Raw genomic sequence first — 23,036 nt, forward strand, 5'->3', positions numbered from 1 at the left:
GTAATAGGGTCAGAGAGGGAGAGCTGACGGTGAGCAGGGGCGCCATATCACAATATTAGGGTGCCAACCTCCACGGCAAGGTAGGGAAAGTGGGTGAGAGGTCTAGCCCCACTGCCCATCTGTAATGCAATTAGACTCTTTAGCCCAGCCTTTACGGTATTAAAATAGAAGTGCTGTAAATAGTAGGAGAGTCTTTTGGGACCATTTTTCTCTCTTAATAGTTTTCTGTGAACGCAGTGGTAAGACGTCCTCCAGAAAGACCACACAATGAATTGGTATACTTGATGGATACTCGAATAAAGTTGATTATTTAAAAACAAATAAAAATAAAGCATTTATACACATGCTTCCTAGTCCTAAGTACTGTAAGTCACTAATATTTAACCCAAAAATGAATTAAATCCCATATATGTGTACATTGAGCAACATATATTGTCACTAGAACGCCAAGAACAAAGATTATATTTTAGTTTGATGGGCAAAAGGCTCGGCAGCAATAAAATCTTGGCCTTTTACTCATGTAGCCTATATGAGAAACATATGAATATTAAAACCCCTTCCCGACCTCCGCCGTACTATTAGTGCGGAGGTCGGATCCCCAGCTTTGATGTGGGCTCCGGCATTGAGTCCACCTCAAAGTCGGGACATGGCAGCTGTTTTGAACAGCTTACATGAGTCTGCAATAGCAGCGGGTGAAATCACGATTCACCCGCCGCTATTAACTAACATTTGACAGCGGCATTTAACCTGCGCATCGGGCCAGAAATGAGTGCATCACTAACCCCCGTCACATGATCGAGGGTCAGCGATGCGTCGGCAAAGCAACCAGAGGTCTCCGCCGCACAACCTGCCCTACCCTCTCCTAGTGTTTCATCACCCATCCCCTGCAGACTGTGAGCCCTCGCGGGCAGGGTCCTCCCTCCTTATGTACCCGTGTGCCTTATTTGCTCATGTTTAATGTATTTGTCTATATTTGCCCCATATTCACATGTAAAGCGCCATGGAATAAATGGCGCTATAAAAATGTATAATAAATGTATAATATTATGGTTCTGATGCTGGCTTGCTGTGAGCGCCACCCTGTGGTCGGCGCTCATAGCAAGCCTGTAAATCAGCTACATAGGAGCGATCTGATGATTGCTGCTACGTAGCAGAGCCGATCAGGCTATGCCAGCTTCTAGCGTCCCATGGAGGCTATTGAAGCATAGCAAAAGTAAAAAAAAAAAAAAAAAAAAAAAAGTTTAACCCCTTCCCGACCTTTGACGCCACGTAGGCGTCATGAACGTCGGTGCCAATCCGACCCATGACGCCTATGTGGCATCATGGAAAGATCGCGTCCCTGCAGATTGGGTGAAAGGGTTAACTCCAATTTCACCCGATCTGCAGGGACAGGGGGAGTGGTAGTACATCCCAGGGGGGGTGGCTTCACCCCCCCCGTGGCTACGATCGCTCTGATTGGCTGTTGAAAGTGAAACTGCCAATCTGAGCGATTTGTAATATTTCACCTATTAAAACTGGTGAAATATTACAATCCAGCCATGGCCGATGCTGCAATATCATCGGCCATGGCTGGAAACACTAATGTTTCCCCCACCCCACCCCAACGATCGCCCCCCCCAGCCCTCCGATCTCTCCGGTACACTGCTCCGGCTCCCCTCCGTCCTGTGCTCCGCTCCCCCCGTGCTCTTGTCCGCTCCCCCCGTGCTCCGATCCAACCCCCTTGCACTCCGATCCACCCCCCGTGCTCCGATCCACCCCCTCCGCGCTCCGATCCATCCCCCCATGCTCCGATTCGCCCCCACTCCCCCCCCATGCTCCCCCCAGCCCATCATACTTACCGATCCTCCCGGGGTCCGTCCGTCTTCTCCATGGGCGCCGCCATCTTCCAAAATGGCGGGCGCATACGCAGTGCGCCCGCTGAATCTGCCGGCACATTCGTTCCAAAGTGCATTTTGATCACTGTGATATAACCTATCACAGTGGTCAAAATAAAAAAAAATAGTAAATGACACCCCTCCCCCCCCCCATAGGTAGGGACAATAATAAAATAAAGAATTTTTTTTTCCACTAAGGTTAGAATAGGGTTAGGGTTAGGGTTTCGATATGTGCACACGTATTTTGGTCCTCTGCGGATTTTTCCGCTGCGGATTTGATAAATCCGCAGTGCTAAACCGCTGCGGATTTATGGCAGATTTACCGCGGTTTTTCTGCCCATTTCACAGCAGGTTTACAACTGCGATTTTCTATTGGAGCAGTTGTAAAACCGCTGCGGAATCTGCAGAAAGAAGTGACATGCTGCGGAATGTAAACCGCTGCGTTTCCGTGCAGTTTTTCTGCAGCATGTGTACAGCGATTTTTGTTTCCCATAGGTTTACATTGAACTGTAAACTCATGGGAAACTGCTGCGGATCCGCAGTTTTTTCCGCAGCGTGTGCACATACCTTTAGAATTAGGCTATGTGCACACGGTGCGGATTTGGCTGCGGATCCGCAGCGGATTGGCTGCAGCGGATTCGCTGCAGTGTTCCATCAGGTTTACAGTACCATGTAAACCTATGGAAAACCCAATCCACTGTGCCCATGGTGCGTAAAATACTGCGCGGAAACGCTGCGTTGTATTTTCCGCAGCGTGTCAATTCTTTGTGCGGATTCCGCAGCGTTTTACACCTGTTCCTCAATAGGAATCCACAGGTGAAATCCGCACAAAAAACACTGGAAATCTGCGGTAAATCCGCAGGTAAAACGCAGTGCCTTTTACCCGCAGATTTTTCAAAAATGATGCTGAAAAATCTCACACGAATCCGCAACGTGGGCACATAGCCTTAGGGTTAGGGTTGGAATTAGGGTTGTGGTTAGGGTTGTGATTAGGGTTACGGCTACAGTTGGGATTAGGGTTAGGGGTGTGTTGGGGTTAGTGTTGGAGGTAGAATTGAGGGGTTACCACTGTTTAGGCACATCAGGGGTCTCCAAACGCAACATGGCGCCACCATTGATTCCAGCCAATCTTGTATTCAAAAAGTCAAATGGTGCTCCCTCCCTTCCGAGCCCTGACGTGCGCCCAAACAGGGGTTTACCCCCACATATGGGGTACCAGCATACTCAGGACAAACTGGGCAACAATTACTGGGGTCCAATTTCTCCTGTTACCCTTGTGAAAATTAAAAAATGCTTCCTAAAACATAATTTTTGAGGAAAGAAACATGATTTTTTATTTTCACGGCTCTGCGTTGTAAACGTCTGTGAAGCAATTGGGGGTTCAAAGTGCTCACCACATATCTAGATAAGTTCCTTGGGGGGTCTAGTTTCTAAAATGGGGTCACTTGTGGGGGGGTTTCTACTGTTTAGGCACGCCAGGGGCTCTGCAAACGCAGCGTGACGCCCGCAGACCATTCCATCAAAGTCTGCATTTCAAAAGTCACTACTTCCCTTCTGAGCCCCGACGTGTGCCCAAACAGTGGTTTACCCCCACACATGGGGTATCAGCGTACTCAGGAGAAACTGGACAACAACTTTTGGGGTCCAATTTCTCCTGTAACCCTTGGGAAAATAAAAAATTCTGGGCTAAATAATTATTTTTGAGGAAAGAAAACGTATTTATTATTTTCACGGCTCTGTGTTATAAACTTCTGTGAAGCACTTGGGGGTTCAAAGTGCTCACCACACATCTAGATAAGTTCCTTTCAGAGTCTAGTTTCCAAAATGGGGTCACTTGTGGGGGGTTTCTACTGTTTAGCCACATCAGGGGCTCTGCAAACGCAACGTGACGCCCGCAGAGCATTCCATCAAAGTCTGCATTTCAAAACGTCACTACTTCACTTCCGAGCCCCAGCATGTGCCCAAACAGTAGTTTACCCCCACATATGGGGTATCAGCGTACTCAGGACAAACTGGGCAACAACATTTGGGGTCCAATTTCTCCTATTACCCTTGGCAACATAGGAAATTCCAGGCTAAAAAATCATTTTTGAGGAAAGAAAAATTATTTTTTATTTTCATGGCTCTGCGTTATAAACTTCTGTGAAGCACCTGGGGGTTTAAAGTGCTCAATATGCATCTAGATACGTTCCTTAGGGGGTCTAGTTTCAAAAATGGGGTCACTTGTGGGGGAGCTCCAATGTTTAGACACACAGGGGCTCTCCAAACGCGACATGGTGTCCGCTAACAATTGGAGCTAATTTTCCATTCAAAAAGTCAAATGGCGCTCCTTCCCTTCCGAGCCCTGCCGTGCGCCCAAACAGTGGTTTACCCCCACATATGAGGTATCAGCGTACTCAGGACAAATTGGACAACAACTTTCGTGGTTCAGTTTCTCCTTTTACCATTGGGAAAATAAAAAAATTGTTGCTAAAAGATCATTTTTGTGACTAAAAAGTTAAATGTTCATTTTTTCCTTCCATGTTGCTTCTGCTGCTGTGAAGCACCTGAAGGGTTAATAAACTTCTTGAATGTGGTTTTGTGCACCTTGAGGGGTGCAGTTCTTAGAATGTTGTCACTTTTGGGTATTTTCAGCCATGTAGACCCCTCAAACTGACTTCAAATGTGAGGTGGTCCCTAAAAAAATGGTTTTGTAAATTTTGTTGTAAAAATGAGAAATCGCTGGTCAAATTTTAACCCTTATAACTTCCTAGCAAAAAAAAAATTTTGTTTCCAAAATTGTGCTGATGTAAAGTATACATGTGGGAAATGTTATTTATTAACTATTTTGTGTCACACAACTCTCTGGTTTAACAGGATAAAAATTCAAAATGTGAAAATTGCGAAATTTTCAAAATTTTCGCTAAATGTCCGTTTTTATCACAAATAAACGCAGAATTTATTGACCTAAATTTACCACTAACATGAAGCCCAATATGTCAGGAAAAAACAATCTCAGAACCGCTAGGATCCGTTGAAGCGTTCCTGAGTTATTACCTCATAAAGTGACACTGGTCAGAATTGCAAGAAACGGCCAGGTCATTAAGGTCAAAATAGGCTGGGTCATGAAGGGGTTAATCACCACCTTTTTGCCCCATTCAAAATAAAACAATAATAAAAAATATCAAACCTACACATATTTGGTATCGCCGCGTTCAGAATCGCCCGATCTATCAAGAAAAAAAAGAATTAACCTGATCACTAAACGGCGTAGCGAGAAAAAAAATCGAAATGCCAGAGGGGACGGGAAGAAAAACATTAGACTCGAACAAAGACGACCCAGGAAAACATACTCAGAAGGGAGGTAAGAACATTTCTAAAACAATCCACAGTGAGGAGATTGGAACAAAACAAAATCCTCTAAACTGCATGCTCGCAAACGCCAGAAGCCTGACAAACAAGATGGAAGAACTAGAAGCAGAAATATCTACAGGTAACTTTGACATAGTGGGAATAACCGAGACATGGTTAGATGAAAGCTATGACTGGGCAGTTAACTTACAGGGTTACAGTCTGTTTAGAAAGGATCGTAAAAATCGGAGAGGAGGAGGGGTTTGTCTCTATGTAAAGTCTTGTCTAAAGTCCACTTTAAGGGAGGATATTAGCGAAGGGAATGAGGATGTCGAGTCCATATGGGTTGAAATTCATGGAGGGAAAAATGGTAACAAAATTCTCATTGGGGTCTGTTACAAACCCCCAAATATAACAGAAAGCATGGAAAGTCTACTTCTAAAGCAGATAGATGAAGCTGCAACCCATAATGAGGTCCTGGTTATGGGGGACTTTAACTACCCGGATATTAACTGGGAAACAGAAACCTGTGAAACCCATAAAGGCAACAGGTTTCTGCTAATAACCAAGAAAAATTATCTTTCACAATTGGTGCAGAATCCAACCAGAGGAGCAGCACTTTTAGACCTAATACTATCTAATAGACCTGACAGAATAACAAATCTGCAGGTGGTTGGGCATTTAGGAAATAGCGACCACAATATTGTGCAGTTTCACCTGTCTTTCACTAGGGGGACTTGTCAGGGAGTCACAAAAACATTGAACTTTAGGAAGGCAAAGTTTGACCAGCTTAGAGATGCCCTTAATCTGGTAGACTGGGACAATATCCTCAGAAATAAGAATACAGATAATAAATGGGAAATGTTTAAGAACATCCTAAATAGGCAGTGTAAGCGGTTTATACCTTGTGGGAATAAAAGGACTAGAAATAGGAAAAACCCAATGTGGCTAAACAAAGAAGTAAGACAGGCAATTAACAGTAAAAAGAAAGCATTTGCACTACTAAAGCAGGATGGCACCATTGAAGCTCTAAAAAACTATAGGGAGAAAAATACTTTATCTAAAAAACTAATTAAAGCTGCCAAAAAGGAAACAGAGAAGCACATTGCTAAGGAGAGTAAAACTAATCCCAAACTGTTCTTCAACTATATCAATAGTAAAAGAATAAAAACTGAAAATGTAGGCCCCTTAAAAAATAGTGAGGAAAGAATGGTTGTAGATGACGAGGAAAAAGCTAACATATTAAACACCTTCTTCTCCACGGTATTCACGGTGGAAAATGAAATGCTAGGTGAAATCCCAAGAAACAATGAAAACCCTATATTAAGGGTCACCAATCTAACCCAAGAAGAGGTGCGAAACCGGCTAAATAAGATTAAAATAGATAAATCTCCGGGTCCGGATGGCATACACCCACGAGTACTAAGAGAACTAAGTAATGTAATAGATAAACCATTATTTCTTATTTTTAGTGACTCTATAGCGACAGGGTCTGTTCCGCAGGACTGGCGCATAGCAAATGTGGTGCCAATATTCAAAAAGGGCTCTAAAAGTGAACCTGGAAATTATAGGCCAGTAAGTCTAACCTCTATTGTTGGTAAAATATTTGAAGGGTTTCTGAGGGATGTTATTCTGGATTATCTCAATGAGAATAACTGTGTAACTCCATATCAGCATGGGTTTATGAGAAATCGCTCCTGTCAAACCAATCTAATCAGTTTTTATGAAGAGGTAAGCTATAGGCTGGACCACGGTGAGTCATTGGACGTGGTATATCTCGATTTTTCCAAAGCGTTTGATACCGTGCCGCACAAGAGGTTGGTACACAAAATGAGAATGCTTGGTCTGGGGGAAAATGTGTGTAAATGGGTTAGTAACTGGCTTAGTGATAGAAAGCAGAGGGTGGTTATAAATGGTATAGTCTCTAACTGGGTCGCTGTGACCAGTGGGGTACCGCAGGGGTCAGTATTGGGACCTGTTCTCTTCAACATATTCATTAATGATCTGGTAGAAGGTTTACACAGTAAAATATCGATATTTGCAGATGATACAAAACTATGTAAAGCAGTTAATACAAGAGAAGATAGTATTCTGCTACAGATGGATCTGGATAAGTTGGAAACTTGGGCTGAAAGGTGGCAGATGAGGTTTAACAATGATAAATGTAAGGTTATACACATGGGAAGAGGGAATCAATATCACCATTACACACTGAACGGGAAACCACTGGGTAAATCTGACAGGGAGAAGGACTTGGGGATCCTAGTTAATGATAAACTTACCTGGAGCAGCCAGTGCCAGGCAGCAGCTGCCAAGGCAAACAGGATCATGGGGTGCATTAAAAGAGGTCTGGATACACATGATGAGAGCATTATACTGCCTCTGTACAAATCCCTAGTTAGACCGCACATGGAGTACTGTGTCCAGTTTTGGGCACCGGTGCTCAGGAAGGATATAATGGAACTAGAGAGAGTACAAAGGAGGGCAACAAAATTAATAAAGGGGATGGGAGAACTACAATACCCAGATAGATTAGCGAAATTAGGATTATTTAGTCTAGAAAAAAGACGACTGAGGGGCGATCTAATAACCATGTATAAGTATATAAGGGGACAATACAAATATCTCGCTGAGGATCTGTTTATACCAAGGAAGGTGACGGGCACAAGGGGGCATTCTTTGCGTCTGGAGGAGAGAAGGTTTTTCCACCAACATAGAAGAGGATTCTTTACTGTTAGGGCAGCGAGAATCTGGAATTGCTTGCCTGAGGAGGTGGTGATGGCGAACTCAGTCGAGGGGTTCAAGAGAGGCCTGGATGTCTTCCTGGAGCAGAACAATATTGTATCATACAATTATTAGGTTCTGTAGAAGGACGTAGATCTGGGTATTTATTATGATGGAATATAGGCTGAACTGGATGGACAAATGTCTTTTTTCGGCCTTACTATGTTACTATGTAATTACGGGTTTTTGGTCGCCGTGACATTGCATTAAAATGCAATAACGGGCGATCAAAAAAACGTATCTGCACCAAAATGGAATTATTAAAAACATCAGCTCGGCACGCAAAAAATAAGCCCTCACCCGACACCAGATCATGAAAAATGTAGACGCTATGGGTATTGGAAAATTGCGCATTTTTTTTTTTTTTTTTAAAGCAGTTTGGAAAATAAAACGTAACCTAGACATGTTTGGTGTCTATGAACTCATAATGACCTGGGGAATTATATTGGCAGGTCAGTTTTAGCATTTAGTGAACCTGGCAAAAAAGCCAAACAAAAAACAAGTGTGGGATTGCACTTTTTTTGCAATTTCACCGCACTTGGAATTTTTTCCCCGTTTTCTAGTACATGACATGCTAAAACCAATGGTGTCGTTCAAAAGTGCAACTTGTCCTGCAAAAAACAAGCCCTCACATGGCCATATTGACGGAAAAATAAAAAAGTTATGGCTCTGGGAAAGAGAGGAGCGAAAAGCAAGGACTCAAAAACAGAAAAGGGCAAGGTCGTGAAGGGGTTAAAATTTAGATTGTAGAACTCAATATGCATATTACACTATTTAGATATTTAGTGACATGACTTCTATTGGATACTTTGATATTTTTATATATTAGCCAATCTTAGAGTGAAAATAGCGTCATGATTATAAAATATATATGTGTGTATATATACTCCTGACCTGAGAGTGACCACTGCATACAATGCATGCTGTCACGCTGCGGTCAGGAGAGCCGACGGCCAGTCCGAGCATTGCGATGCGATAGTCGTCTGTGTTATACAGCCGTCTCATTGTGCGCTAAAGGTTCACTCCTATTGGTAAAAGTAATAGCTTGTATCATGTTGTGGCATGGCTTCATGCAAGTGAGCAGTGCCCCGGCCATCCCCTGTGCAGGGAATATGTAGCACAGCTTCTTTCAATATACTTTGCTCTGGCCTCTCGCTATGTAGGGACTCTATAGCACAGTTCTATTCAAGTGAATAGGGTTGGTCTAAGGTTCCAGGCCTAATAATCTTTAAATCTTGATTTTTATATAGCGCTAACATATTCCACAGCACTTTACAGTTTTGCACACATTATCATCGCTGTCCCCGGTGGGGTGGGGCTCACAATCTAAATTCCCTATCAGTATGTCTTTGGGGTGTGGGAGAGGAAACTGGAGAACCCGGAGGAAACCCACACAAACACGGAGAGAATATACAAACTCTTTGCAGATGTTGTCCTTGGTGAGGTTTGAACCCAGGACTCCAGCGCTGCAAGGCTACGGTGCTAACCACTGAGCCACCGTGCTGCCCCGGTGGCCTAGAGCGCTGATCAGCTGAGACCACCTCCAATCACAAGAACAGGGGGACTTGGCACAAGAGACCAGAATCCCCCCCATTGTGCCAATCGGTGGGAGTCTCCGCAGTCAGAGCCTGACCATTCTTGTTGTAATCGCTTTTCCTATAGATAGGTGATGGCTTCTAGTAACTGGAAAGCTTTCTATATTTAGTTGATAATCTGCAGAATTCCATCTTGAATGAGGAGTCTCGCCATCCCTGTTCACTGTGATTCAGAATGAAATGATGGATCAGCTCCTAGAGAAACTGAAGTCTGTCATGTCATGTTTTTCCACCAATCAGATGATGAAGAAATTACTGGATAGATTTTTATTTTATTAATTTTTCAGAAGAGGGCTGCTCAACAATTCATAGATATTTGTCGCTTATTTTTACTGTGTTTTTATACTGGTAGAAAATTAAAAAGGCATCCACAGTTGTAGTTTTATTTTTAGTTTAACTGCATTTTGGCAACATGAGTCCTGTAATGCCATCCGTGTCCCCATAAACAAAAAAAAAGTTAATTGTTCAAAGAGATTAAAGACTAATAGAGTCTTAAAGATGGCAAAATTTCATAAACGCCATTTGTAGAAAGTGCCAAAAGAAATGCAAATCAGCTGGCAAGTAGAGAGAAATTCTTGAAGGCTCCTATAATTTGCAGAGGTTTGTGACAAGATTCCTTCAATTACAAATGAGTAGCTTAAAACCGCTTTGATTCATTGTTGTCTGCAAAGCAGGTCCTGGGGATTTTGTGGAGCATAGAAATGTATTGTCTCACACTGTTTGGAAACGAGCATCCATATGCCAAAGTGTCAATCTGACAGGGAATGTCAATGAGTCCTGCTTTGCCAAGCTTCAGCCTAGAACTATAGCACAGGCAATTACACTGACACCTCCTAATGAGTTTTTGTTTGCCTGCAGTACCTGTATTTTTTACAAACCATGGAACGCTTGGTGAGCATGCCACACAGCAGCATTGAGGAGGACTTTATACTGCCATACTGCAAGAATCTCGAAATCCAGTCCAGAAAGCAAACGGTTAATCCTCTGCAGTATGATGAGCATGGGGTAGCCTTCAGCACAGGGGAAGGTAATTACATGACTGTATACATCCAAGTGTTTGTCGGGATTGTGATTTGTTCTTGTGATTAATAGAACATTAAATATTGCAGGGACTCACAGGAAAAGCCAGAAATGGCTCATCACCTCTTTTGTATCCTCTTTTGCCATCTGCATAATGCCCAATGAGTGCAATGTAGTAAATAGAATCATTGGTATTGTTAATGTTTCTATTTCGCAGGCCAATTACATGATCGCAAGGTATCTTCTGACATAGCAGTATTGTTCCTTGTGATCAGCAATTCAAACAGAAAGTCGGCACACACTTAATTCAATAAAAAGGATGCAAAAATGTGATAAAACCAAAAATGGTGAAACAGCAGCACACAATACAAATGGCAAGGAGGAACACATACAAGCTCAAGACAACGCGTTTCTGACCTAGATGGCTCAGATTAGGAAACCTTTGCTGAGCAGTGATTGGCAGTGTCTGGAAGGGAACGGTGAAAGCACACTCACCAGAGAAGACTCTGAAGACACACCCAGTTGAACTGCAAGCACAAATTTCACATACAGTGCGCCAAAAGCAATAAATATGAAAATATCTACAATGGAGTGCAAAAAAATGAATACCGTATTTTTTGGACTATGAGACACACCAGACCATAAGACGCACCTAGGTTTTAGAGGAGGAAATTAGGGAAAAAATTGAAGCAAAAAATGTGGTCAATTCTGTTGCTTAATATCCCCTATCCTGGTATATATGGTCCCCTCATCCTCATCCTGATACACATGGCCCCTCATCCCTATCCTGGTATTCATGGCCCCCTCATCCCCATCCTGGTATGCAAGGCCCCCTCATCTCTATCCTGGTATGCATGGACCCCTCATCCCCATCCTGGTATGCATGGCCCCCTCATCTCTATCCTGGTATGCAAGGCCCCCTCATCTCTATCCTGGTATGCATGGCCCCCTCATCCCCATCCTGGTATGCATGGCCCCCTCATCCCCATCCTGGTATGCATGGCCCCCTCATCCCCATCCTGGTATGCATGGCCGCCTCATCCCCATCCTGGTATGCATGGCCTCCTCATCCCCATCCTGGTATGCATGGCCCCCTCATCCCCATCCTGGTATGCATGGCCCCCTCATCCCCATCCTGGTATGCATGGCCCCCTCATCCCCATCCTGGTATGCATGGCCCCCTCATCCCCATCCTGGTATGCATGGCCTCCTCATCCCTATCCTGGTATGCATGGCCCCCTCATCCCCATCCTGGTATGCATGGCCCCCTCATCCCCATCCTGGTATGCCTGGCCCCCTCATCCCCATCCTGGTATGCATGGCCCCCTCATCCCCATCCTGGTATGCATGGCCCCCTCATCCCCATCCTGGTATGCATGGCCCCCTCATCCCCATCCTGGTATGCATGGCCTCCTCATCCCCATCCTGGTATGCATGGCCTCCTCATCCCTATCCTGGTATGCATGGCCTCCTCATCCCCATCCTGGTATGCATGGCCGCCTCATCCCTATCCTGGTATGCATGGCCCCATCAGAAAACATTAAAAAAAAAAAACATTACTTACCGGCGCTCCCTCACAGCGTCCTTCTCCGTTGCCAGCAGCGGCTTTACGCTTGTTAGCCACACATGGAAGGGACGACATATGCTGCTTGCAAGCCGAAGGGCAGCTGCTGGAACACTCACTGCTCTGAATGCCGGGACTGTGAGTGCAGAGAGCAGTAAGTATTCATTGCTGTTCAGTAGCGCGCACAATGTTAGCCGGAACCATTACTGCAGTTACCGGGCGGTCACGTGTTAGCATTGTATTAGATGCTGAAAATCGACATGTCAAAAATGCGCGTGAGTTTTTAGTGAGTTTTCACACCTGAAACTCACTCGTCAAAGCCAAATACTAGCCCATCCAGAAAAAAGCAGCATTTTTAAAAATGAAAAACCGAAAAGATACAAAACCGCAGCGTCAAAAATGCAATATAAAAGCATATTAAAAAAAAACTCAAATTTTAATGGAAAAAAAATGTAAGTAACCTAATTTTACCTAATAGGTGCAGAAATGGTGCAGAAAATCTGCAACACCAAAAGCTTATCGTAGGATTTTAGCTTAAAGGGTAATTCCCAGATAGTAAGTTAAGAGAGAACTGATTGGGGGTAGGGACCGCTGCCCACCTGAGAATGGGGCTCTGGAACCCGAACAGTGTCCTATGGATAAGGGGATAACTTATTATCTTGGGAATAACATTTTTAGAGAAAATTTCTCCATACAAAATGCATACATTACAGGATATATCATAAATCTGGTGTACTTTAAAAATGCATGTTTGAGTGGATGCATAATTCTTTATGAAAGTTTACTCAGTTTTTGCCCAATCTAGCATGATTGACAGCTCCTCATTGTTCTCCTGCTGCTGAGATCTCGCGCTGCTCAGTACAAGCTGCAGCAATAATTCGGACTGTGTGGTGAGTGACTGATACAGCGTGACTCATGAGCTATTTTATTCTATAGTTTGACTCCTAAAATGCTCATCCTTATATCCGGATTATGCTGTCATTCTGATGTGGATTTTCAAAGCAATTCACCTGTGTCATCAGGTCTAACAGATCTGTTTGATAATGTATGCAGTTTGTGTTATGAAAGCTGATTCTCTACCAGCGTTGTTCCCTAGAAGTTACATCTAGACTTGCTGGACTATAGGACGTAGTAGACCATAATTCGCATGAATAATTAGAAGGAAATAGTTTTTTACCGCACAGTATTCTTTGGGTAATACTAGAAAAGAGCTTTCTAGACATATGTGGTGTGTGGCTGAGAGACTGCACAGAGTAGCTGGGTTTACAGAATCTGTTATTTGCAGACAGAAATGTCGTCTGTGTAAGATGTGACTGCTTAGTGAGGCCATCCCTGCCTGGACCTTTCATGTATACCGAGGTCAGTATCTCTAGCCCCTGAACGCCAGCACCTCCGTGAATTCCGGTGCATGACGTACCAGCAGTGCTGAATATTACTGTGCATATACGATCTGATGTGTTAACAGCCTGAGAAATTCGGTAAGAGTTTTTGCATTGTTTTTTCTCTGAGGTGCATTAGAACCAACATGTATGTTATTTTTAGGCAAGAGGAAAACTGCCGAGGCTACAGCAGTGCTGCGAGACCAAGGAAAAGGAAAAATGACCATCAATGGAAAGGAGTATTTGGATTATTTTACAGTACTTCAAGACAGGTAGGGAAGCTATGCATTATTCATGTGTAATTCAAAATGCCATGCATGAGCAAGCGATATTAAAGTGGCGTTATAGGTACTTAATGGGGTTGGCTAGGATTTAAAAAGCATGAAAATATGGCTGCTTTCTTAAGAAAAACCTCCAACCTATGTCCGGCGGTTGCGAAGGCTATTGCAGCTCTGCCCCACTCAATGCGACGGAGCTTGGCTCCAATACCAGACACTATCCATGGACCGGTGTGGCACTGTCTTTGGTGAATGCAGTCATGGTTCTCTAAGGGTACTTTCACGTTGTCTTCCAGCACCCTTTTTGTGGCCCCATCGGGCCTTACACCAGAACCCCCTTCAAAATGGGATTCGGACGTATGCTCCGATGGGGCCATAGACTATAATGATGCCGGCAGAGCGGACATTTGCTTTGCTGTGCATCGTTTTCAGGAGTTTACACCTACTGGTAGCATATACCTCCAGTAGGCACATACTCCTGAAAATGATGCACGGCAAAGCGCATGTTCTTTTTACAAACACCATTATAGTTTATGGCACTGTCGGTGCATACGTTAACACAATGTGAAAGTACCCTAATCCTCAACAATCCTTCAGTTTTCGGCTGTTCAGTTTTGGTTCAGCTCGCTGTATAGCTGCCTCTTTTGTTGCAGTATAGACAGACAATTTATATTAAAATTAAGGGACTAAGTCCATGTAAGGCTGGTTTTACACTTGTGTTAGGCGAGGGCTGCGTAGTTCCTCCGTTAAGCCCCGCCCACTCTCACTCCTCTTCCGTTCAGCTTCGCCTACGTCTGCATGCGTCCTGTGCATGTATGCAGATGCCTCCTCGTGTCGAACGCAACATGATGCATTTGTTGCGGTCGGTGCAGCGTCAAAATGACGCATGAGGCGGCATCCACATGGCCTGCATACCCAATGTTAAAGATAGGTATGCAGGACGCATGCCGACGCAGGCGGAGCTAAATGAGAGGTGTGGCAGTGGGCGGGGCTTAACTGAGGAACTACGCAAGTGTGAAACCAGCCTAACAAAACAGGGCCAATAATCATCTCCATCAGATATACTGATATACTTCACAATGTGCTCAGTACTATATAGGGCATAAATACACACAGGTAATGCCAAACTGTCTCCATACATGGCTGCGTCCACCTATGGATAGTGAGCAGAGCACCTTGTAGACTTGCGTTTGAGGGACCAGAATGAAATAATTCTTGACTTGGGTTTGTCAAATGGTTACAAATTATTAATTGGGAACATCTGAGCAAAGTTTCTCTTGAAAATACCATACTTTCTATTTTAGTGTTCTGTAGAGCAAGAATTAGGCCTGTTAACCCCTTTTTGACATATATTTAAGGACACACTACATAGCAGGTATATCTGCCACTGTTGAGGCCAATTAACGCCTTAAATGTTCTGGTCAGAGGCAATAACTTGATCTAAGCGGTCAGAGATGGGTAGGGCTTCCCTCTGTTGCCCCCAAATCAAGGTAGCACCCGCTGATGACTGATCATGGCAGCTGAGGCCATGTGAACGCCCTATATGTTCCATCTTAGTAAACCTAAGAAACCCTGACCCTTTTAGGGCTTAATCAGAGATCACTAAAATTACGTTAAAGTCCCCTAGGGAACTGAAAGAGAAATCAGGTAACAAACAGTTCCTACACAGTCCCATCAGCAGAAAAACAAAGTTAAAAAAACAACCTAAAAATCTGGTATTTCTACAAACATGCCTGTATTGCCATACAATGACCGCCATTACATTAAAAAAGAGCAACAATTGCCAGTGGTTTTTATCCCTTTAACTTTACAAAGATTTTCAGGTTTTTTTTTTTTTTATTTCCAGTGCACTTCAAGGTAAACTATATGATGACATTCAAAGCTATCCTCCAAAACAAGCCATCAAATGGTTAAACAGACCATAAATTAATTTACATAATAAAGTTAAAGCCCTTAGAAGACGGATTCCAAAAACGACTGCAGATTCATTGACTACATAGCATATAACCATTATATGGGTAGACTTTTGCTTATTTTGGGAAGTGGAAGTGGAAGAAGATTGCTGGGGCTTAGTCTAGTTCTGATGGGAGTCCGGTTGTTGAAGCCATAATACAGAAGAAATGATGAGTGAAAGTGTCTATGAAACGGGCCCACGTTTTGTTTGATCCTTGTTTTTATATTGTTCATACTTTAGACACCTCTAGTTTATTTTCTGCCTCGGTGTATGTCTTTTTAGCATCCCCTGTTGGAAAAAAGTGAGAATACTTCTTGGTTTACCAACATAAACCCAGTGTTTCTGTGCAGCAATATTTATAGCAATCTTATGATGTTATATAAGTAGTCTTTTTTTTTTTTCCTTTTAAAAAATGTAAGAAAAAAAGTCCTGATGTACAATGAATTTACAATAAATACATAACACTTTTTTTCACAAGAAGCCATGAAAATGTGGTTAGAAAGCAGAGCTAAGAAGGCCTTAGCGGGGTTATCCGGGATTTTGTAATGGGGACTAGTGATGAGCGAACGTGCTAACAAACAGACAATCCCTGCATGTGTTGCAGATGTCGAGCAGCCACGAGACATGCAGCCGTGGGGACTAGAACATATTTTTCAGGCACACCGAAAACACTCGGCACACGAGCATGCTCGGATAACGCCTTATCCCAGCACATTCACTCATTACTAATGGTAACACAAAGAAAAGAAAAGCAGTATAATAAAATAACTTGTACTCTCCTGCTGATTGCCCCACCACTACGGTTGTCCCAGCAGTCTTCAACTGCTTGTAAGCGATGAAGCCTCAACTTTGTCTTATATAGGCAATGTGTTTATACTGGTTTACTTACAGCATTTAAAGCAGTCCTTTGATTGAAGTAAGTATTGTCATAGCATGAGTGAATTCTGTACTTTGGTATTTTAACCTATTTGTGTTTGATATATGGACTAAGAAATGAAGCTTTGATTACATCAATAATTATATCGTAAATAAAAGGCTTAATTGGGTGTTATAGTAGAGAGCATGATCGGAAATTCTGCTGGATTGTTCTACTGTTTATAGATATTTTTTTTCTCTTCCCCTTTTTTTCTGTTTTATTTTTAGAGAACAACTTATGTTTCCATTTCAATTCTTGGACCGATTGATGAAGTATGATACAGAATGTACAGTCACCGGAAGCGGAAGATCCTCCCAAGCTGGGGCCGTCAGATTGGCTATATCAAGAGCCCTGCTCAGTTTTGTTTCTGAAAAAGAAATGGAGGCTATGAGGCAAGGTAATGGGCTGTCGCCTATTAAATGTTGATGTGGTTAGGGCCACGTTGAAAAATGATTTTTAAGCTATCCTTTATTGAGAGGACAATAAATTACTAACTGATCACTGGGAGTCCAACTGCTGAGACCCCTAAGGATCTAGGGAACAGGGCTCTATAGAGCTCCATTTGCATAATGCGGAGGTTGAGTATTTGCACCCCCACTCCATTCATTCTCTGGGACTGCCAGAGATAAAAGTACTGCAGTCCCATCCATACATGCAGAATGGGGCGCGCTGGACCACTGCAGAACCCGATTTGCAGAATTTTCAGGAGTCTGAGGATGGACCCCAGCCAACAGTGAGTTATTTCCTCCCCCATCAATAGGGAATAAGTTAAAAACTTTGTTATAACCCATTAAAGTGGTTGTCCACTAGTTTGTGGTTGTGTAGAAAACAAAAACAAAAAACGGGCCCTTAATGCTGGAAGAGAAAGTTTAGGGGACCAGTGGGAAGCGGGGGTGGTGGTGAGGAGGAACAGCATTGGTCCTGCTTGTTTTTCCCTCTATTAAGCTTTATAACTATAGAACTTTTTTTAATTTTTTCAAGCCTTTGGAACTATTAATGGGATTCTGTCACCCCCCAAAAAATGCCAAGTACTGTAGGTTTGTAGGGAACTTAGCGCCTATCAAATTAATATCTATACAATTCACTTTATTGATCCTGAGGGAAATTGTAGTATAGCTTTTAGTGGTTTAGGTGGCATAAAAAATATTTTGTATGAAAATGAGGAGGTTCTGTCAATCAGTGGCTCTGCACCTCCACATAAAGACTGGAGCCACGCTCGCATAGTGTCAATTACTGGATCTTATCGCTGCCTCCGGTTTACAGCCGCCGCTCAGTACTGTACTGCAGACTGGAGGCAGCAGTGAGAGCCGGCAGTATCCATGTGAGCGAGGCTGCTGGCTCTTATCACTGCCTCCGGTTTGCAGCCGTCGCTCAGTACTGTACTGTAGACTGGAGGCAGCAGTGAGAGCCAGCAGTATTCCTGTGAGCGAGGCTGCTGGCTCTTATCGCTGCCTCTGGTATGCAGCCGCCGCTCAGTACTGTACTGTAGACTGGAGCAGCAGTGAGAGCCGGCAGTATCCCTGTGAGTGAGGCTGCTGGCTCTTATCGCTGCCTCCGGTTTGCAGCTCAGTACTGTACTGTAGACTGGAGGCAGCAGTGAGAGCTGGCAGTACCCCTGTGAGCGAGGCTGCTGGCTGTTATCGCTGCCTCCGGTTTGCAGCCCCCGCTCAGTACTGTACTGTAGACTGGAGGCAGCAGTGAGAGCCGGCAGTATCCCTGTGAGTGAGGCTGCTGGCTGTTATCGTTGCCTCCGGTTTGCAGCCGCCGCTCAGTACTGTACTGTAGACTGGAGGCAGCAGTGAGAGCCGGCAGTACCCCTGTGAGCGAGGATGCTGGTTCTTATCGCTGCCTCCGGTTTGCAGCCGCCGCTCAGTACCGTACTGTAGACTGGAGGCAGCAGTGAGAGCCGGTAGTACCCCTGTGAGTGATGCTGCTGGTTCGTATCGCTGCCTCCGGTTTGCAGCCGCCGCTCAGTACTGTACTGTAGACTGGAGGCAGCAGTGAGAGCCGGCAGTATCCCTGTGAGTGAGGCTGCTGGTTCGTATCGCTGCCTCCGGTTTGCAGCCGCCGCTCAGTACTGTACTGTAGACTGGAGGCAGCAGTGAGAGCCGGCAGTATCCCTGTGAGCGAGGCTGCTGGCTGTTATCGCTGCCCCCGGTTTGCAGCCGCCGCTCAGTACTGTACTGTAGACTGGAGGCAGCAGTGAGAGCCGGCAGTATCCCTGTGAGCGAGGCTGCTGGCTCTTATCGCTGCCTCTGGTTTGCAGCCGCCGCTCAGTACTGTACTGTAGACTGGAGGCAGCAGTGAGATCCGGCAGTATCCCTGTGAGCGAGGCTGCTGGCTCTTATCGCTGCCTCCGGTTTGCAGCCGCCGCTCAGTACTGTAGACTGGAGGCAGCAGTGAGAGCCGGCAGTATCCCTGTGAGCGAGGCTGCTGGCTGTTATCGCTGCCTCTGGTTTGCAGCCGCCGCTCAGTACTGTACTGTAGACTGGAGGCAGCAGTGAGAGCCGGCAGTATCCCTGTGAGCGAGGCTGCTGGCTGTTATCGCTGCCCCCGGTTTGCAGCCGCCGCTCAGTACTGCACTGTAGACTGGAGGCAGCAGTGAGAGCCGGCAGTATCCCTGTGAGTGAGGCTGCTGGCTGTTATCGCTGCCCCCGGTTTGCAGCCGCCGCTCAGTACTGTACTGTAGACTGGAGGCAGCAGTGAGATCCGGCAGTATCCCTGTGAGCGAGGCTGCTGGCTGTTATCGCTGCCCCCGGTTTGCAGCCGCCGCTCAGTACTGCACTGTAGACTGGAGGCAGCAGTGAGAGCCGGCAGTATCCCTGTGAGCGAGGCTGCTGGCTCTTATCGCTGCCTCCGGTTTGCAGCCGCCGCTCAGTACTGTAGACTGGAGGCAGCAGTGAGAGCCGGCAGTATCCCTGTGAGCGAGTCTGCTGGCTCTTATCGCTGCCTCCGGTTTGCAGCCGCCGCTCAGTACTGTAGACTGGAGGCAGCAGTGAGAGCCGGCAGTATCCCTGTGAGCGAGGCTGCTGGCTGTTATCGCTGCCTCTGGTTTGCAGCCGCCGCTCAGTACTGTACTGTAGACTGGAGGCAGCAGTGAGAGCCGGCAGTATCCCTGTGAGCGAGGCTGCTGGCTGTTATCGCTGCCCCCGGTTTGCAGCCGCCGCTCAGTACTGCACTGTAGACTGGAGGCAGCAGTGAGAGCCGGCAGTATCCCTGTGAGCGAGGCTGCTGGCTGTTATCGCTGCCTCCGGTTTGCAGCCGCCGCTCAGTACTGTAGACTGGAGGCAGCAGTGAGAGCCGGCAGTATCCCTGTGAGCGAGGCTGCTGGCTCTTATCGCTGCCTCTGGTTTGCAGCCGCCGCTCAGTACTGTACTGTAGACTGGAGGCAGCAGTGAGAGCCGGCAGTATCCCTGTGAGCGAGGCTGCTGGCTCTTATCGCTGCCTCCGGTTTGCAGCCGCCGCTCAGTACTGTACTGTAGACTGGAGCAGCAGTGAGAGCCGGCAGTATCCCTGTGAGCGAGGCTGCTGGCTGTTATCGCTGCCTCCGGTTTGCAGCCGCCGCTCAGTACTGTAGACTGGAGGCAGCAGTGAGAGCCGGCAGTATCCCTGTGAGCGAGGCTGCTGGCTCTTATCGCTGCCTCTGGTTTGCAGCCGCCGCTCAGTACTGTACTGTAGACTGGAGGCAGCAGTGAGAGCCGGCAGTATCCCTGTGAGCGAGGCTGCTGGCTCTTATTGCTGCCTCCGGTTTGCAGCGGCTGCTCAGTACTGTACTGCAGGCTGGAGGCAGCAGTGAGAGCCGGCAGTATCCCTGTGAGCGAGGCTGCTGGCTCTTATCGCTGCCTCCGGTTTGCAGCCGCCGCTCAGTACTGTACTGTAGACTGGAGCAGCAGTGAGAGCCGGCAGTATCCCTGTGAGCGAGGCTGCTGGCTGTTATCGCTGCCTCCGGTTTGCAGCCGCCGCTCAGTACTGTAGACTGGAGGCAGCAGTGAGAGCCGGCAGTATCCCTGTGAGCGAGGCTGCTGGCTCTTATCGCTGCCTCTGGTTTGCAGCCGCCGCTCAGTACTGTACTGTAGACTGGAGGCAGCAGTGAGAGCCGGCAGTACCCCTGTGAGCGAGGATGCTGGTTCTTATCACTGCCTCCGGTTTGCAGCCGCCGCTCAGTACTGTACTGTAGACTGGAGGCAGCAGTGAGAGCCGGCAGTACCCCTGTGAGCGAGGATGCTGGTTCTTATCGCTGCCTCCGGTTTGCAGCCGCCGCTCAGTACTGTACTGCAGGCTGGAGGCAGCAGTGAGAGCCGGCAGTACCCCTGTGAGCGAGGCTGCAGAGTTTGCTGTCTATCAAGAAATCACAATGCTCAGTTTGCAAATGTAGGGGGTATAACAGAGCACCGAGCCCTTTGGCCACAGCTGGGGTGCACCGAAGCCCCCACATTTGTATTCAAAATAAATGGTTTGGGGTTTTTATGCTAGCAAAACCACTAAAGGCAATACCTACATGTATGATTTTTTTTTTAAACTGGTAGTTCCCCCACATACCTGTATAAGTAGTTTTGCTAGCATTTTGGGGCGACAGGTTCCCTTTAATCCTTCACTCTCCAAAGAATATGGGCACAGTTTTATTGAGGAGACTGTTCTAGCTTCAGGAAACTCTTTGGGTTGTTTTTTGGAACAGTTTTTTTTATACCCCGAAGCAGATTTTTATTTTTCCTTTAGTTTTTTTGCAGCCTTCTGATTGGTCAGCAACTTATTTGGAGCAGATTCCATTAGGGGCCACTTCAAAGACGTGACATGTACTTTTTTTTTTTTTCCTGCCTGGCGTTTTTCAAAGCCTGAAATGGAAACTAAAAAAACCAACACTTGAGATCTGAACAAAGGAACAGCAAAGTGGTTTTATGTTAGAAATAAATAGCAAACCCCCTTTTTTTTCCTTTTGTAGGATCTTTCAGGTGTTTTGTTTTTTGGGTTTTTAGTTTGTTTTTTTGAATGGACAAAAAAAATGCTTGCATGCATCCTTAATGTTTAAAACACAGACATCCAATTTCATTTTAGTGAAAAAGTGCCACATTTAAAGAGCCTTAAAGGGATATTTCCATCTCCAAAATCCTATTCCATTATGTAGAGGTGTAATAATATTAGCAAATCCCTCCAATTAGAAATGTAGTATAGTTTTTCTGATTCGCTATTTCACTTTCCTCATGTGCAAGCATTGCAAGACCTTAGGTATCCATGGTTGTGACCACTGATATTATGACAGCTAGTTGCTAGTGGTTGTAACCATGGATACCTAAGGTCTTGCAATGCTTGCACATGAGGAAAGTGAAATAGCGAATCAGAAAAACTATACTACATTTCTAATTGGAGGTATTTGCTAACATTATTACATGTACTACATAATGGGATATGATCTTGCAGATGGGAATACCCCTTTAAAGTTTAATGTATAGGTAATAAGCATTTCAGATAGTTCATAATGAGAATGTCCGGGTATCCTCTATACCTCATAGTTTACAAATTTCAGCACTATATTATGTTTCTATTTTGTTCCTGCACTCATGTGCCAGGCATCACATCACAGTCTTTCCTGAATTTTATAGTTTTAGAAGTCTTCTCCATCTTTCTGATTTGTAACTGTTTCTTTTAGCTGGATTACTCACTGTAGATCCACGCAATAGGGAGCGGAAAAAACCAGGCCAGGAGGGTGCCCGCAGGAAATTCACATGGAAGAAACGTTAATTTGCTGCACAGATGTGGAAAATACTTGTAGAAGTGGAAAAAAAGCCTTGCTGTATTATAGCGTTTTGTGTTGTTTTTTTTTTTTATAATAAAATGGTAATATATTACTGAATATTTGCATTCATTTCCAAACACTTATAGGCTGTGTGCATACGTTGCGTTTTTCATGTTTTTTTTCTGTCCAGATTTGTCACAAAAGCTGAAGGATTTCCTGATTCCTGAAGTCTCATACACACGTTGCTAATTGTTTCCTTGCAGATTTGGCTCAGACTTAAATCTCTAGCATGTCAATTCTTTCAGCGTTTTTGCTGCGGATTTCACGCATACTAATGAGTGCGGAAAAATCTGCATGAAAAACACAAGTAAAAAAAGCAAAAATGCGCATTTTTCCTGCCAAGTGATGCAGAAATGGTGCAGAAATTTCTGCACCAAATACTTTGTGTGCACATATGTTCACTGGTCTCTTGGTTTTTTAGTTTCATTATCATATAATTTTAGTAGTTAGAAAACCACCAATAACTAGATAAAATTTACTGTTGATCTCCATTTTTGTCTGGTAAGTTGTTAAAAAGTAGATCTTCAGCCAAGGGATGGGCCCTTCTTTTC

General features: G+C 45.0%; 1 protein-coding gene across 1 annotated transcript in view; it reads left to right on the top strand.

Moving 5' to 3' along the window:
- The window catches only part of MRPS9 (mitochondrial ribosomal protein S9), a 141,675-nt gene extending 119,133 nt beyond the window's left edge, over positions 1–22,542 (top strand). The window contains exons 8-11 of the mRNA XM_069757635.1: positions 10,442–10,610; positions 13,710–13,818; positions 16,922–17,091; positions 22,339–22,542. Coding sequence (XP_069613736.1) covers positions 10,442–10,610; positions 13,710–13,818; positions 16,922–17,091; positions 22,339–22,430 — 540 coding nt within the window. The 3' untranslated portion in view covers positions 22,431–22,542. The remainder of the gene's footprint in view (positions 1–10,441; positions 10,611–13,709; positions 13,819–16,921; positions 17,092–22,338) is intronic.
- The last annotated feature ends 494 nt before the right edge of the window (positions 22,543–23,036 follow it).

Source organism: Ranitomeya imitator, chromosome 3 (genome assembly GCF_032444005.1).
Source record: "Ranitomeya imitator isolate aRanImi1 chromosome 3, aRanImi1.pri, whole genome shotgun sequence".
NCBI classification, from domain to species: Eukaryota; Metazoa; Chordata; class Amphibia; order Anura; family Dendrobatidae; genus Ranitomeya; species Ranitomeya imitator.